Raw genomic sequence first — 16,991 nt, 5'->3', positions numbered from 1 at the left:
CCTCAGGCATTGAACTGAATGCACTATTCAACTCACATGACTGAATATGCCACTCAGCTGCATTCCTCACCGAAGAGGTCCATCAGACCTGTCAAGGGTCATTAGGAGAGCGTGCGTGTGACAGCGTTCGCACAGCTGCTCTTTCGCTATCCGAACCTGACATCCAAGAGTCCAGTCTCCGAGCACAGCCCGCGCTCATTAGCGCTCGCGCGATTGGACCGGCGTCACTCAGTCCAGTCCCTTAATGCATGCGTGAGCTCGAGAGCGGGTTTGAGCGTCTTTTCCAGAATCTTCCGCGGAGATCTCCTGCCTCCCCTCATCCCCGGAGACCGCCTGTTAATTACAGGCAGAGAAAAAGCAGGCCTGCGAGCTCTCCCTATTGTAAATGCCGCATATTAACATTCAAATGATTCATCTGCGATTCGACCGCTGTGCTTTTATTTCAAATTGGTATTCATTAGCTGTGAGTAAAAAAAAAAAAAAAAAGGCTGACAATTACAATCACATTTCAATTGAGTTATTAAGTGGTGATTAAATAGGCTTGAGGAATTATTGACAAAATGGGCGATCGTGAATATTAAGTCGGTCCAATTTGGCGGTACAATCATGGGTCAATTACAAATTCATGGAACACATTTAACCATTTGAATTATACAAAACCATGATTCGTTCCCTACAAAAGCTGGCCATTGTGTCTTAATGCATTAATCTGTCTAGTTCTATTCAGAATGAAAAAAAGGTTTTTTAATATTTATGCTATTACACATTTAACAGTGCAATTACACAGCAAAATGATCAACCTTAAATCAACTCTAGCGGTGTAAAATAAACTTTAACAGAGTACAGTAGGCTCAATATGTACCCAATTAGAGTTATAAGTGCTCTATCGCGGCTAATGTTACACTGAAGATTTTGCTGTGTGTGCTAGTTGTAAATGCTGTAATATTATATTTTATTTGAATTTCAGTGAATAGATAATAAACAAATAGATATTGACCTTTGTGGGGGAAAATGTTTAACTCTTACAGTAGATGTAGAAAATAGTAAAATATACAGTACCAACAGTGGCTCTAAGCATTCATGTCAGTTCATTTACTATGTGAAAAGAAAGCGTCTTTCTGTTTTTGACAGAATGACGTGTTTTGCTGTGCTGCTGCCATGTCTGAGTTAGTCGGGCCATTGAGATGACTGACACGTGCTCTTGGCTCTCTGTTCCCTCAGCCTCTGACATGGCTGCCGATCAGGGTCAGGTGCTGGTCATCGTCACGGCAGCAGTGGGAGGGTTCGCCTTGCTGGTCATTCTCACGCTGTTCTTCCTCATTACCGGAAGGTAAGAGCTCCTGATGTTTATCAGCTCCCGTAAAAGTGTTCTTCTATTCTAGGGGTTTTCAAACTTCATCCTGCGGGATCCCTGTAGGCTGTTTTTTGGTCACAGACATTCTCTTGATTAATTAAGTTTGTTAAAAACTTTTTTTCCATTAAACTTATTTTAATGTGCACAATATCAGCCATTGGGACCCCGCTGATTTCACCTTTGAGTCTATATGTAAAAAATTCTAAATAGCGACCCTTTTTCTACAGGAATCATATGATTATGATGAAAGCAGAAAATGAAAATAATGTCATGTATTACAGAAGCAAAAGCATTCACTGCTTTCCCGCATTTCATATCAAACGTTTTAACTGTGTTTGAAACAGAAAAACCAGCATAAATCAGTGTCCCTCAAGAGCTTGAGAACCCGTGCTCCTTTTAGTTTCATTAAGGCAGTGGTTTTCAGTCCTGGTCCTGGAGAGCTGCAGGGTCTGCTGGCTTTTGCTGTTGCTGTACTTAGCAGTTGGGTAGCACAGCAAGTGATCACTTAAAGCTGTTGATTGCAAGGCTGTCTCAGGCCACCTGGCTTCTTGGGTCTGAATCGGTTGCTGATCTTAAGGCAAAAAGAAAAACCCACAGACTCTGCGGCTCCCCGGGACCAGGACAGCGAACAGCTGATCTAATGCGTGTGACTCATCTGAATCTGAATCGCATTTTAGTGGTAAGGGCACCGATATTAAAATAACAGCCTGGGAGTTTATCTTAAGATCAGACACGGCCTTGAAGTTCTGGAGGTTGATTCACCACCCAGATGGCTGGTGGGGTTGCGGTGCTTTTCGCGAGCCATGAATAACGCAGATACGCGCCGAGAGAGAGAGACCCCGCCCGGCAGGAGCCGTCACGGAGCCCTTCCCACAATCCATCTTGTTAATGCTGCGAGACGCTGGGCGCCCCTAAGCACGCGCTTTTCTTGACCGCGAGGCCGGCGAGCGACAGGCCCGGCCGAGCGAACCGACGCCCAGGACAGGCGAAGAATCGCCGCGGACGCGCGACCTCTTTCCTTCGGCAATTACGCGTCCGATTGCTTAATGGCGCCCGTCCCGGCGGCAGGCTCGAGCGGTTCGCGCGGGTCGCCGGGAAGGCTCGAGCGGTGACGGCTGGCCGCCGTTTACCGGGGCCGGTCCGCTCCGTCACGTCAGCGGCAACGGAAAGCTCCGCGCTTTAAAAGCCGTTCGCCGAGACGCGCGCCGAGGCCGACGCTTCCAGAAATGTACTTTACGTGATAACTTAAAGGTCGCGCAACGTTTTTTTTAAATGCTAAGAGACGATAAGAGAGGCAAAAAAAAGTGAACATTTTAAACCAGCAACATTTAAAACGGATGTGAATATGTATGAATGAACTCAGCAAAGGTCACTGTTGAGCAGAAAATTGGCTCATTGAGAGTGAAAGCTATTTTGTCGAGGAACGCAAAATGCTACTGCTCGGTTGCTATTTCTGGTCGGTGGACAGTTTCATTGCTTTAAGGATGGAGTATTCAGGAGCCCAGACAGCTCCAGTATGCGCAGAACATTTTGTTCCCTCCCCGGATGCGAACATCTGGCATGCGGAGTGTATTTTTCCTTAATGATCTACTCTTCCTGTATACAGTGTACGGCCACAGTAGGTGTGCTTGTAGCAGTCAGAGGGAGTGCACATTGATCTTTCTAACTGTGTAGACTTAGCTCATTGGGAAGCATTACAGAATTTTTGACAGACAGAGCTCTAATGTGAGCGATTTCCTCTCTTTTCTCCCTCTGCAGTTGCGCTGCTGCTTATATGTTTGTGTTATTACCTTTTCACGCTGGGTGGAAAATTTTAATCGCCTGGATGCATGCGACTGAAATAATTTAGTACTGCCAATAGCTTCCAGAACACAGAGAACTACCAGTGGATTCCCATTGGATGAATGTAGTCAGGCTGAGAGGAAAAAGAGATCTGATCTTCGCTGAGAGATCCTGACAGCATGAAGCTAAAATGGGGGGCTGTATGTGAGATCATGTGACAAAATGGAGCAAACCCTGCTATTGTTATTTTGAAAAACTTCACACCTGCCTAGTAAAGGCATGGAGGAGCATCTATTTTTGGAGTTAACAAGAGTGTGCAGCTTAAATGTGAAGTAGTCATTAATGAGGTAAGGCAGATTTCTAATTAGATTTTTATTTTTCAGAGTATGCAGGACAGAGAGAGAGAGATAGAGGGAGAGAGAGAGAGAGAAAGAAAGAGAACACATGCTATATAGACCTGTTTTCTCTGTAGAAACAGTGCAGTGATAACTTTGAACTTTCATGATATTTATCATTCAGAGGAGATGGAATCCATCACTGTAACTGAAATATTCTGGCATCAGGGCTGTCTGCCAAGCCTGGCCTTTCGATCTCTTCGCGACCGCACACGCGCTGCCGTGATGCACCGCCACGGTCTGAATGTGAACCAGGGGAGCGTCTCCAGTTGCCTGCGGGGGCACGTACGAAATGAGGGCGCCGGGTGGGACGTCCTGTATCCGGACGCAGTTCTGGTTTCCAGCTCAACCACCCCGTGTCACTCCCTAATCTACTGCCTCACCTTCCCCTCGAACCCAGCGCCGCGTCTATCCACTATGCATGAGGCTGCTGTCTGTCACCATGCCAACGGCAGAGGACTCGCTGTCACTCTGAAGGAGAGCCATTCAGTCTGCAGGCTCGCGCTGTGCAGAGAGAGAGAGAGAGAGAGAGAGAGAGAGAGAGTTAAAAAAACTGCTGAAAGCACGCATTCACCATCCCAGAGAAAGGTATCACTCGGCTAATCAGATGTTCCATCGCTGAACACGGGTTATTTTGTTTTTCCGAGGTAGTTCACCTTCATGGAAGGGCATATTGTTTCTTTTTTGTGTTTGTTGTGTGGACTGTGGGTGCTGGTGAAACATGCACGCCCCACCCATACTATCATGGCCAGTAATCATTCCTGCATCCTCTTTGCTTCATTCATTTATTTATTTATCTATTTATTAGTTAATTCATTCATTCTTTCATTCAACAATGGCACATACGCATGCACACTAACACACAAATATAAACAGACATTCACACACTTACTCAAATATGCACATGTAAGATCATATACATACTGTATGTGGCATATATATACATGCATACAGTATATGCAGTCATGGACCTAAACATGCACTACACATGTATGCGTGCACACACACACACACACACACACATGCATGTGCACATACACACACACACTGAATATACAGTGGAACAAACCATAAATGAATTGTTCACATGATCTCTTTCTCTCTCTCTGAGTTCCTCTCTGTGGTTTTATACAGTCTTTACACTTGTGGAAGCTTTATACTTGTTTCAGCCTGGTTACAAACCTCCAGCTGGATTAAATATTACCTTTTTTAGCATCTCTTCAACAGCATCTCATTACTGCTACGGTCTGTAAGACCATTCAACAACGTTGACACGATTCCTTTGACCATAATCTTCACAGGTTCCTATAGCACCAAACCAAGCTGCAATAGTGTTATGTTGTAATTACTTTATCTGTGAGTTACATACCGCATTTTCCAATGGTATTTAAGGTGTTATTAAAGTGTTAAGCCTTTAGTCCACGATCTTTGGAAAAATCGCAAACAAAATCTTAATTGGGTCCCAGAGCATTTTAACAAAGTTAATTAAGCTGCCAGTATCTAGGTGTAATCATAGGGATACAATGTTCCCTCACAAATGATACCGTCGCTGCCATGGGAACCTTTATGTGGGTTAGGAATATGGGCTTCGAGTAGGACAAGGCATCTGATCGCAATCTCAAATTAAAATGGAGATCTGTTAATCTTGTTCATCTTTTTTGTTGCCTTTTCTAGTAGAATGGAACTCTTTCTGAGAGTAAACGTTACTGTAGGAAAATACTTGGATATGAAGGAACCCGTGCCATGTGATTAGTCACATACAAAAAGAAATTCTGTGTTACTTTTAAGAGGTATATATTTACATTTTCTGCATTTTCATTTGACAGACATTCTTATCCTGAGTATGTACAACATAAAATGGCACAAGCATTCCCTTGCAGTAGCAGAATATCCTGGAAATATGTTTATTCATTAATTTATTTTATTTAACCTTTTAATCAAACTATTGCAAATCTGACAACAGGTAGGAAATATACAAATAACAGCCAGTTTCGGCTACTATTTTACCTATTTTTACGTGAAAACGCTGCTATTTGTCATCATTTGTTAAAAATCTCCATATTTACAATATATTACAGCATGTTCCTCTTTTATAAAAGGTGTACACAAATATTGATTTTAAAAATTGAAATAAAATATCTTTTAAAAGTGTTTAAAAAAAATAAAAATAATAATAATAATAATAATTTGTAATGCTAATGAATGGCAAAGGAGGCTGGCACAGTTCCTGGAGGTTTTTGAGTCTGAAGTCTGACTCAGGCCTCTTTGCCCCCTTGGTAACCTCTGACACCTGTGCCCCGGAGCAGTGGGATGGCGAGGTGGAGAGAGGTGGGCGGGCCGCGTTCCTCTCCGCCTTTGCGTTTTGATCACTCCTTTCATAGTGACGCAAAACCGCCATTTACCACACCGCTGTCCCTTTCCATCTCCTCTGGGTCTGATGTCATGCAGGTGCCAGTGGTATATCAAAGCCAAGATGAAGTCGGTGGAGAAGAGGAGGACTCACTGTCTGAACGGACACAGTAAGTAAAATGCCCTTTTGCAACCTCTTGGTAGGAACCTCGTTTGAAAGAATCAATACGTAACCATGCAGGCTTATGCCTCCGCATTTACATGGTCGTCATGTCTTTTTATCAGTCCAATCAAGTATAGCCAGATTCTTTTTGTGGCTGTCAATGCAAGTTCAAGTGTATGTCCTATTACAGTATGTGAAATCCTGAGATTTATAAAGATTTTTTTGAAAGGCCACATCTGCACTGGCTTATGGTGAAAGACCACATCTTCATTGGCTTATGGCGAAAGACCACATCTTCATTGGCTTATGGTGAAAGGCCACATCTTCATTGGCTTATGGTGAAAGGCCACATCTTCATTGGCTTACGGTGAAAGGCCATATCTTCATTGGCTTATGGTGAATGGCCACATCTTCATTGACTTACGGTGAAAGGCCATATATTCATTGGCTTTCATTAGTTTTTTTGTTTTTTGTTTTTTTTGAGCATACCAACTTTTTGGTAATATTTTTAAAGAGGAGATGACAGAGAACAAACTTGTGCAAGCTGTAAGTTGATAAAATAAAATGTCTCAGAGGCTGTATCATTTACAGTAAGTATTGCACAAAATTAAATATGGCAATGCATGTAATTTTAAAACATTTCTGGCATGAGGAGTTGCATATGCAGTATGTACCAATTTTCATGCCTTTTATGCTTAACTATGAGACCCACTCAATTCAATGTAGTGTGCCTGAGTTACTGTTAAATCCCTCTGAATTAATGTTAAATCCACACCCGCTAATGTGGATTTAACAGCCAGTTAGGTGGAAAATAAAAAATATAAATAATAAAGAAAGCAAAAATAATAACATAAGCCACCTGTGTTTTTCACATTGTTTCATACAATAACAAGACAGGAAGAATTATATAGAGGCATTTCTGCTCTCTAGCCTCGACCTAATTATCTACATTTACGTTTTGGCATTTGGCATAACCTATTATCCAAAGTGGCTTACAAATGCTTACAAAAATGTTAGGCAAAGAGCAGAGATGGTACCAATTTATCAGGGCCACAGCCAATGGTAGGAGTCAGTATATGAGCTACAACAATATTTTAAGTGCCATTTTAGGTACAATCGGAAGTTTTAGGAGCTAATGCATTAAGTATAAATACACTACATTTCCAAAAGTATGTGGACACTTGAACATCACACCCATATGCAGGGGAGAATGGGGAAATGACAGTTTTTGTATGTAGTGCAATTCTGAAAATATTACGAGAGATAGATTAATCATTTTTAATACAAAGAATCTTGGCTATGATTACACACCACAATTAAATTTCTGGGACATAACATTTACTAGCAACCTGACAGAAAGTGCAGAGAGCGAAATGTTACATTTAACCCTGTGGGTGGGGTAAAAACCAACACGGCATGGGGGGATACCTAACAGTCTTAATAGCTTTAAACATTAACACAAAGTAAGACAATTCAATACAATTCCACGTTAAATGGTAAGAGCAGTCTTTAGTCTACTTTTTCATTACATTCATATGTTTTTTGTGCCCTATCTATTTTGGTGAAAATCTATCGCAAGGCTGCACATTCTCTGGTTCCCATCTAATGTCTTTTCGATCCAAACAGCTGTATCAGTCGATGTCACATGTCACCACGTAGCCTGCAGTTAAAGTTGAGTTAAATATATTTACAAAGATCAGGTCTGAGTTGAACAAATCCAATCAATTGGTTAATCAATAGTCTACTGACAACAGGCTAACAACCCTGCTAGGTTTATCCCCACAGGAGGGTATCTGCACTTTTGCCTGGCTAGCAATCCCTCCAAGCTAACATGCTATATCAATATTATGTATGATTACTTACATTTGGATTCCTTGACAATACACACAATACAGTGGCAGAAAAACTAAAAAAAAAAAAACAGTTACTTGCATATAGCCAAAACAGACTTTTGGCAAAATCTCACATAGTGTTTATTGAACTCTCCCGCTGTTTGTTAGAGACAAAAAGGTTATTCTGCATGATTAACCTGAAAAGCATCATTCAAGCTCGATGCATCTACCTAAAAAGTCTGTTACATTGTACCCTGTATTAGATTTGGCCCCGCTCTATGCTACTTGTTGAACATCTCATTCCAAAACCATGGACACTAATATGGAGTTGGATCCCTCTTTTCTTCTGTAACAGCCTCCACTCTTCTGGCTTTCCAGTAGATTTTGTAACATGGCTGCGGGGATTTGCTTCCATTCAGCCTCAAGAGCATTAGTGAGGTCGGGCACTGATGATGGGCGTAAGGCCTGGCTCGCAGTCGGCATTCCAATTCATCCCAAAGGTGTTGGATGGGGTAGAATTCAGGGTTCTGCAGGCCAGTCAAGTTATTCCCCACCAAACTCAACAAACCATTTCTTTATGGACCTTGCTTTGTGCACAGGGGCATTGTCATGTGGAAACAGTTAAGGGCCTTAACCAAACTGTTATCACAAAGTTGGAAGCACACAATTCTCTAGACTGTCATTACATGCTGTAGTATTAAGATTTCCCTTCACTGGAACTAAGGGGCCTAGCCAAAAACACGAAAAAACAGCCACAGACCATTATTCCTCCTGCACTAAACATTACCGTTGGCATTATTCGGGCCAGTACAGTTGGCACAATGCATTCCGCTGAACTCAGATTCTTCCGTCTGACTGCCAGATAGTGAAGCGTGATTCATCACTCCAGGGAAAGTGATTCACTGCTTCAGAATCCAATGGTGCTGTGTTTTACACCACTCCCACCGACATTTGGCATTGCACATGGTGATCTTAGGCTTGTGTACAGCTGCTCGGCCATGGAAACCCATTTCATGAAGCTCTTGACAAATGTTCTTGTGCTGAGATTGTTTACAGAGGTAGTTTGGAACTCTGTAGTGAGTGTTGCAACAGAGGACAGATGAGTTTTACATGCTAAACATTACTGAGCTCTTCAGTACGATCCATTCTACTGCCACTGTTTTTCAATGGAGATTGCATGGCTGTGTGCTTGATTTTATGCACCTGTGTGACTGAAATAGCCAAAACCATTAATTAGAGGGGGTGTCCACATACTTTTGGAAATGTAGTGTAGTTCAGCCTTAGTTGAACCAAGACAGAGTTTGAACCGGTAAATAAAGAAAGGCTATTTAGTTCTGTTTGATATAAAAATGGCGGCACATATATTTACTGTCTTTCTTCCCAGCTGACTCTCTCAAAAACTGTTTTATTCCTGCGATATAAGAAAGTACAGGAACAAAGGCTGACGTTGCTATTGAGAGAATTGATTAGGTTTCCTGTGGCACTAGCTGATGCATAAAAGAATGCGCTTGCTCTGAGTCACGTCCTGCAGCCATTTTGGTCTGTTGTGTATGACTTGCCTTCTGAGCTCTGTGCAATGTTGCATGAGCTCAGGGCATACAACCCTTCTTTTTTGTTTTCTTTGCTGTTTTTTATTTTATTTTTATAGAATGCCTTTTGTCTGAGCAACTTTCTTTTGTAGCTTTTCTATTTTATTCCTCTGTTGAAAGGTGAATACAAGAGAGGGGGTGAGGGCAGGTTCTGAGGTCTCCAGACTGGCCCAAATAACTGTTTGAAATACCTTAACTCTTGCAGCACCAGTAAAATTCCTGCAGACTCCTGACAATTGTAAAACAGGCATATATTGTTCAGGGCGTTCCAAACAAAAAAATCTTCTTTCATGTGTACGTATTGTGTTGATGACATGTTTATCTGAATGTGTTCAGGGATCTGCTGGAATATTTCCTATAGCAACATCTAATTTTGCAGTTTTTCAAATATGTATTTGACCCTGGGCCAGTGTTCATAAAGTACCTCAGAGTAGGAGTGCTGATCTCAGGTCAGTTTTGTGTTGTAGCTTATAATTAAAAGGGTCAGTTATACACAAGGGAAACCTGATCCTAGATATGCAATCCTACCGGGCAATGCTTTATGAACATGGACCCGGATAGGGCTGGCCCGAATGCCATTTTTTAGGCTTTGGACATTCATTGGTGTTTCCGAACGAAGCTCCGAACGTTCGTTCTCACAAAAACACATTTAAAAATTAGGAATACCGTAGGCCTATTAGCTGTAGTTCATTATAGATCCATTGTATAGCCTAGCCGTGAATGAAGGGTTTCAAGTTTCATGTGCCCGTTTATTGAAAGGATCAAATAACACAACAGTTATTTCCAAAATTAAATTTTACTGCACACAGTCGTTATAAAATCAGCAGATCAGTAGCCTAGTAACAGAAAAATGTAACAGGTGCAATCTCAGCACGATACAATAAAAAAACAATCACTGTCGGACGAAGCGCACTGGCAAATAAAAATAGCTAGCCTAGTTGTATTGTGCATACAACTTTATTAAATAATAAGTAGGCCTAGCTTGGAACATTTTCAAAATGTTTAAATAAACGAATGGCCTCGCTCGGCCAAGGCTTTTGATGAAGGCTGAACAAATAACCTGACAATATGAAGTCTTACAACGAGCGTCCAAATAAACAAAATAAATCGTATAATCAGCGTTGTTGAGGAGGTTGATGATGCTGAGGGCTGCGATACCAGGGGATGCACCTATAATAATAAATTGGCTATAATAATAATAATAATAATAATAATTATTATTATTATTATTATTATTATTATTGTTATTATTATTATTACATTTATTTGACGCCAATCGCCTATGCCTGTAACAGCAGTTAGCCAATGCAAAGTTAGCTAGCTAGTTCATTAACTAACTGCCTACAGGATATCTTTTCACCGACAAATTAATTATAGACATAGCCTACTTGCAGATTTCAAATGAGCACTCAGATTTGCTGTGCCGCCGTGGTATGCCAGTTGCTTGATACATATGTGACACTGAGCCTTTTTCTTGTCATTGGTAATTTTGAAGTGTTTCCACACATCCGATTTCTTCGCAGTTGCCGTTATGCTAATGGACACGTGGACTGAAGCGTTTGTAGAGTGAGTGACGCACGTTGCGTTGTCTTTTTATTTATTTATTTTTTTTAGGTTATCTAACAAATTACAAATAATAATAATAATAATAATAATAATAATAATAATTAAAAAAACGATTTATCTGAATCCTGAATTGAGATTCGAATGCCAATATATCGAACGAATTCCGAACCATTCGAACGTTCGGGGCCAGCCCTACACCCGGGTATGGGAGTTTGCCTGTAGTTTAAAAAAAATGTTTCTGTTGACCCTGGAGGCGAACGCCATCGCTGCCTGAGCTCTGCCCCTTCCCAGCCTGCAAACGGCAGCACCGCGTATGCTGTGCCAGGGCCCGCGCCGTGCCGGCTGGCAGCCAGCCTGGCTGCGGATACGGAGGTCCGTCGCTATACGCCGCCCGCATAGGAGGCGCCGTCCTTTTGTGTGGAAACGCTCAGCATTGTCTGAGGGAGCTGCAGCTGCGTCTGGGCGGGGCTTTCTATGAAGACCCCTGCCGCTCCTCGTTATCCATTCAGTTAGCGGCTCCACACTATGTCCCCATCTCAGGCAAGGCCTCCAATAGCAGGCTCTCTCACTGTGGGCCCAGGGCCGACCCTGCTGGGTCTGTCACTGCAGGGGATGCACACGGTGCTTTTCACGAACACCTTTAAGCCAGCATATCATTCATTATTATATTCACACATAGTTTGGCAATCGATGATATTCATTAATAATAATGTTCCCCGCATGGAAAACATGTCGTGCTTTGCATAAATTTGTATCTGTAAGTTGAAGCCAGTGTGATGGCAGACAGATGCCCTTCAAAACTGCATTGCCTGCTGTTCATTTGACCTTTTTTGGTATTTTAAGAGGATCTATATTGAGGGCTTAGTTAAGTTTAAATTTGATTGATACAGTAAACAGGCTGGTCTCATCGACTACTGTTACATTTTACAACCTTGCCTGCTGTTGGGAGAGGTTTCAGTTTTCATAGTGACATCCCAAGTTTCATTTAACCATTGCAACTCATATAGATTACAATTTACATACAGTACATTTGTGCAGGTGGATAGTTTACTGAAGCAATTTAGGTTAAGTACTTTGCTGAAATTACTTTTAGCAGTCTGCAGTATATTGTGTTTGTCTCTATGTTTGTGTATTAAACATTGTTCTTTTTAGGAGTGTGCACCGCACTCTTGTCTACTGTCTTTCATTATTTCATGGTCCTGAGCCAGTGTAACCTCAATGCACTTTGTCCTTTACAAGTGAAATGACTCAGGAACGGGCTGGTAGTACTTTATGTGACACCATGAGCTCCAGGGCCGGCTCTAGCCTTTGTGCCAGCCTGGGCAGGATCGTGGAATGGGGCGGGGGGAAACAGGGGTGTAATGGGGATCACCAACTGAGAAGAGGCCCGGGATGGGACAAACGATCATAGACTGTGGTGGCGGGGGGATTGCACCAACTATCATTAACGCAACGCATTCCAACCGCCCAGATGGTTAGCACTTCCCCATACAGATGGCACCCTAGGTGACCGCCTGTATCGCCCGTGCCTAGAACCAGCCGTAATGAGCTTCTCTGTCACTGAAATCTGCTTAAAAGTGCTAAATAGGTCATTTTAATTTAACGAAATAAATAAGCTGCTATTTAGGCTGAATGTTGGTCCAAGCCACAGTTATGCTTTATGCAACTCACCTGGTTCTGTGCCCGTTCTAGTCCCTTTTCCGGGAATAAAGACGTACATCGACCCCGACACCTACGAGGACCCCGCTCAGGCGGTTCACGAGTTCGCCAAGGAGATCGACCCGACCCGGATTCGCATCGAGAGAGTGATCGGAGCGGGTAGGTGTTGTCGCCGGAGGCAGGTTTGTCTTGCTTTCGATCCCGCTGTCTGTCTCACGAAGATATAAAGCATCCTGTTTGCACTGTTCCTTATCTTCAGCTTCAGCTAAAACCACTCTAGAATTAATATTTACTTCAGTTGGTGTGAGAGGATAAGTCATCTTAATTATAAGTATTTCCAGTGCTTGCATAAATCCAGTAATATAAGAGGCCATCTCCTTTTTATTGGACAGGTGCCTTAATCACCCTTTCTCATATTCCTAATTCTTTTGCATCGTGTCTGGTGTAAAAGTAATTTATTTCAGCTTAGTCTGACAATAAGGAGAAATTAAACCTTTTCCAGATTAGAGTAAAACAAAAGAGTGTTGCTAAGAATAGGTTCTAGGACAATTTGTTTGCAAGTGAAAGAAAGGATCTTTAGAATTAAATATTTAAGGAAGTGGAAATTCTATTCTCAAACAGCTCATGTCTGCCATCTAGTGGTGTGCCACAGCAGTTTCTCAATTTTCTGTCCTGAGGCGAATAGCCGTCTACGGCTGTGTGCACCAGTGGTTCTCAAACATGGGAGTTGGGACCCAATGATGGATTACAGGAAGTGTTGAGATGGAATATAATAACTTGTTTAAAATACAGGCTTCCAACTGAAATTCAAGTCAGTCAATTTAAACGCGTCTCCTGTTACATGCACTTCTTAGTGTACATGCAGTTGTTTTGACATGTAGTCCCATATTTGAACATCAGAGGTGGGTCATTCTTTAAATGGGTTATGGCTCACCGAGTTCAAGAACCACTGATGGAGACATAAGGGAGAAAGCTATTGCATATCCTTTTTACGTCCTATATCCAATGATGGTCATAGACCGAAAATCATCAGTAAAGTTTTGCCAGATGGAAGTGTTTTTTTTTTAAAGCATAAAAAAAGCTTTATGTTTTCCTTGCTAACACCTGCAAATGCTAGTCTCAGGAAGCGAAACTTCTGCTTGTGCGATTCAGGTGAATTCGGGGAGGTCTGCAGCGGGCGACTTCGATGTCCCGGTAAGAGAGAGATCCCCGTGGCGATAAAGACTCTGAAGGGCGGGTACGTGGAGCGGCAGAGGCGGGACTTCCTGCGAGAGGCGAGCATCATGGGCCAGTTCGACCACCCCAACATCATCAGGCTGGAGGGCGTCGTCACCAAAAGTAAGGCGTCGCAGACGGGTGCTTGACTTGGCAGCCAAGCATCTCACAGCACATTTCAGTCACGTCACGCGTTGCGTTGGCACACAATAACCCGTGTCACCACGCTGGGTGAAGACCTGACTTTATACGCCGCCGTGCGAAGTGAAGGTGGACTGATTTATTTTGTAGTCGTAAAAATGTGCTTTTAGCCTATAGCCGAAACATGTCTGTTTTGTCCTTCTGAACGTGAGGTGAAGGCTGAAAACAGGAAGTAATTATATAAAATAAGTCCTGCCAACCTTTATGTTCGTAGGCTTCATTGATTTATTGATTTTCATTTATTGATCGTGTTTTTTTTTCACTGCTGACGTCTGACAGCTATCACATGCCTGGTCGTTGATTAAAGCAAACACAGGATAAGCAACTTGCTCAAGGCTATAAAAGCCGTCACTCACTGCTTGTGGTTACAGATCAGGCGTGGCTAATGACCGGAGCAGATACATCTCAGCATCAAAGCATTGCAAGCTATTAGATGTTATAATCAACTGTCCATGGCAACCCATACCAAAACACAGATAATCACAAACACGCCCAAGAAAGATGCGTTCCAAGATTTTGTGTGCTGTCTTACTAATCACCTTTGTCATTTGTTTATACATATACAGTATATACTCTGTCTGTTGAGTGGGGGCTTTGCTTTGGTCCATTATCCTAGTGGTCTAAACAATGTCCCAGGTGCGTGGAGGTAAAATGGGAACTATCTGGGAGCACTACAATAGTGTAGGCTAATCCTACAGAGACAGAATGCAGGTAGCCCCTCTGCTGTAGTTTCTCTCCTATTTTTATTTTCTCAGCCATCCCTGGGAAGATGTGAGGAGCCAGGTTCCTTTAGCCTCCATTTCACACCAGAGTTAAACTGACTGGCAAATAAAGGTTCGGGACTGACCGTCAGTGCCGTTGTGTCCTTTAGACACAACTGCCCCTGCTGTGTCAGTATTAGCCAAGACCCACTGTGTGCACAGGGAATATACTGGGGGAGGGGGGGGTTGTTTGCTCTGTCCCATGAGCCACACTGATCTAAAGCACAGTATGCACAGGATACCCAGCTCTACATTTTAAGCTGTGTCTCCCTTCTGTTGAAGCTGAGGCGTTTGAAAATTTGTCATGGAATTCTTTAAGGAGCATGACCATTCCTGGGCAATGGGCATTCAGTACTGCATTTTAACACCCACCACAGACTTCAACTGGATGGTTACCAGGTTACCAAATAGGACCTCCTGTAGTTAAGAAGCAGAGAGAGATAGAGGGAATGAAGGGGCAACATATCTAGTGAATCTAAGGAATCTGTGTCTGAAGCCAAGGAAATATCTGTGAATATGGAACAGCAAATAGGGAGCGGGCAGAATCAATGTTGATGAGGAAGATGACTATAATGATGAAGACGATGCTTGTGATTATGATGATGCTTGTCATTCTGACTCACTATGTACATTCAATAAGCTTGCTGTATTGAAAGTCTCATTCGAGATCATCATCATTCTAGATGCTAACTCATTATGGTTATTTCTGTCAGCGAAGTAAATAATAAATGACTTAATTAGGCAAGCTCTACTGGAAGGACGCAGTGCCAGGAATGTTTGATTAAAGGTGACATCATCATTGATTACAGGTGAAATGTCATTGGTCCAAAAATACTGCAGAGTATGTTAGGTTGTGATAAGATGACCTCAGCCAGCAAATACAAACAGGGGGCTGATGTGGTGGTTAAAGTACAAGAGTCACGTTGAGAAAGTCACCTCTCCCATCCAATACTCATCCAATTTCTGTCAACCAATTAGCATCAGACCTGTAGACGAGTTAGACCAAGGAACTGTATAAAGCAATTAATAATAATTTGTGGGAAAAAGCAAGAATAATAAACAGTAAATAAAATAAGTGTTTATATTGTAATTGCATCTCTGTAATTGCATTTTTTTATGCAGCCTGGTCAAGCATATTCCATTTAAATTGTGAATAATTATTTTCTTCATTAGAGAAACATCTCTAAACCCACCAGGATAAGTGGTCTCATAATGGACCTGTTGTCTGAAGAATTTTCCACTTTATTCAAGAAAGAAATAAATTGTGCTTTTCATTGTTTACAGGGTTGAAAATAATTGCTGTCCTTCCCCTGGGGCAGAGAGGAATAATATTGGTATTTTTCGATCTATTAGCCCCCAGTGTCCCTGATGGCGAAAGCAGAGGCGACTGTAGTCTTTACAGAGAGGTCATACTCTCTTTGTGTAACTTCACTTTCCTCGCTGTGGTATCCGGCCTGTTTTTTGTTTCCTTTTGTTTCCAGCTCAGAGTAAGCCCTTGCACTAAGGCCATACAACTCCAGGTCCTGAAAGCTGCAGTGCCTGCAGGTACTGTATTTGCTCCAACCGTGCGCTACACCACCTGATTTCACTAACGAGTTAAGGAGGTAAAATAATTAGTGAAATCTGGTGGTGTAGTGCATGGCTGGAACATATATCGGCAGACACTGCAGCCCGCAGGACCTGGAGTTGAGTCGCGCTGCCTTATGTGGTACGAGCATTAAACATGCTAATTCCTCTATGTTACCTGGTATAAATGTAGCCGGCCTCTTACCCAAACCGAACCACAGTGAGCCACATTCATGTGTAACTCAAAGCGATATGTGATTCAAAGCCTGTTCCATGTACAACGGCTAAAGGCAAAGTGGTCATTAACAGTTTCCTGTCTGCATTCAAGTAATCCGTGTAACGGGATTCAATTGACATTTTTGACTAGGCGCTCGATGACTCACGTTTGCAGCGCCTTTGAGAGAGGAGACAAGCGGGTGATTCAAAGTTCAGGCCGTTGTTTCTGCGGCGTGTCAGCTGTGACAGCAGTCAGACACGCCGAGAGCACTGTGCCGCGCGACGCGTTCGCTCCCTTCGTGATGCCTGAATCCATTACTTGGGAGGACACGCTGTCACTCCG

General features: G+C 42.5%; 1 protein-coding gene across 2 annotated transcripts in view; it reads left to right on the top strand.

The window, feature by feature from the left end:
- The window catches only part of LOC135250494 (ephrin type-A receptor 6-like), a 177,948-nt gene that overhangs the window by 147,150 nt on the left and 13,807 nt on the right, over positions 1–16,991 (top strand). For both annotated transcript variants that reach the window (XM_064326820.1, XM_064326819.1), the window contains 4 exons: positions 1,222–1,330; positions 5,980–6,050; positions 12,723–12,848; positions 13,842–14,027. In XM_064326820.1, the coding sequence (XP_064182890.1) occupies positions 1,222–1,330; positions 5,980–6,050; positions 12,723–12,848; positions 13,842–14,027 (492 nt within the window). The remainder of the gene's footprint in view (positions 1–1,221; positions 1,331–5,979; positions 6,051–12,722; positions 12,849–13,841; positions 14,028–16,991) is intronic.

This window comes from Anguilla rostrata, chromosome 3 (assembly GCF_018555375.3).
Source record: "Anguilla rostrata isolate EN2019 chromosome 3, ASM1855537v3, whole genome shotgun sequence".
Taxonomy (NCBI): Eukaryota; Metazoa; Chordata; class Actinopteri; order Anguilliformes; family Anguillidae; genus Anguilla; species Anguilla rostrata.
This window is presented reverse-complemented; position numbering and strand designations above follow the sequence as displayed.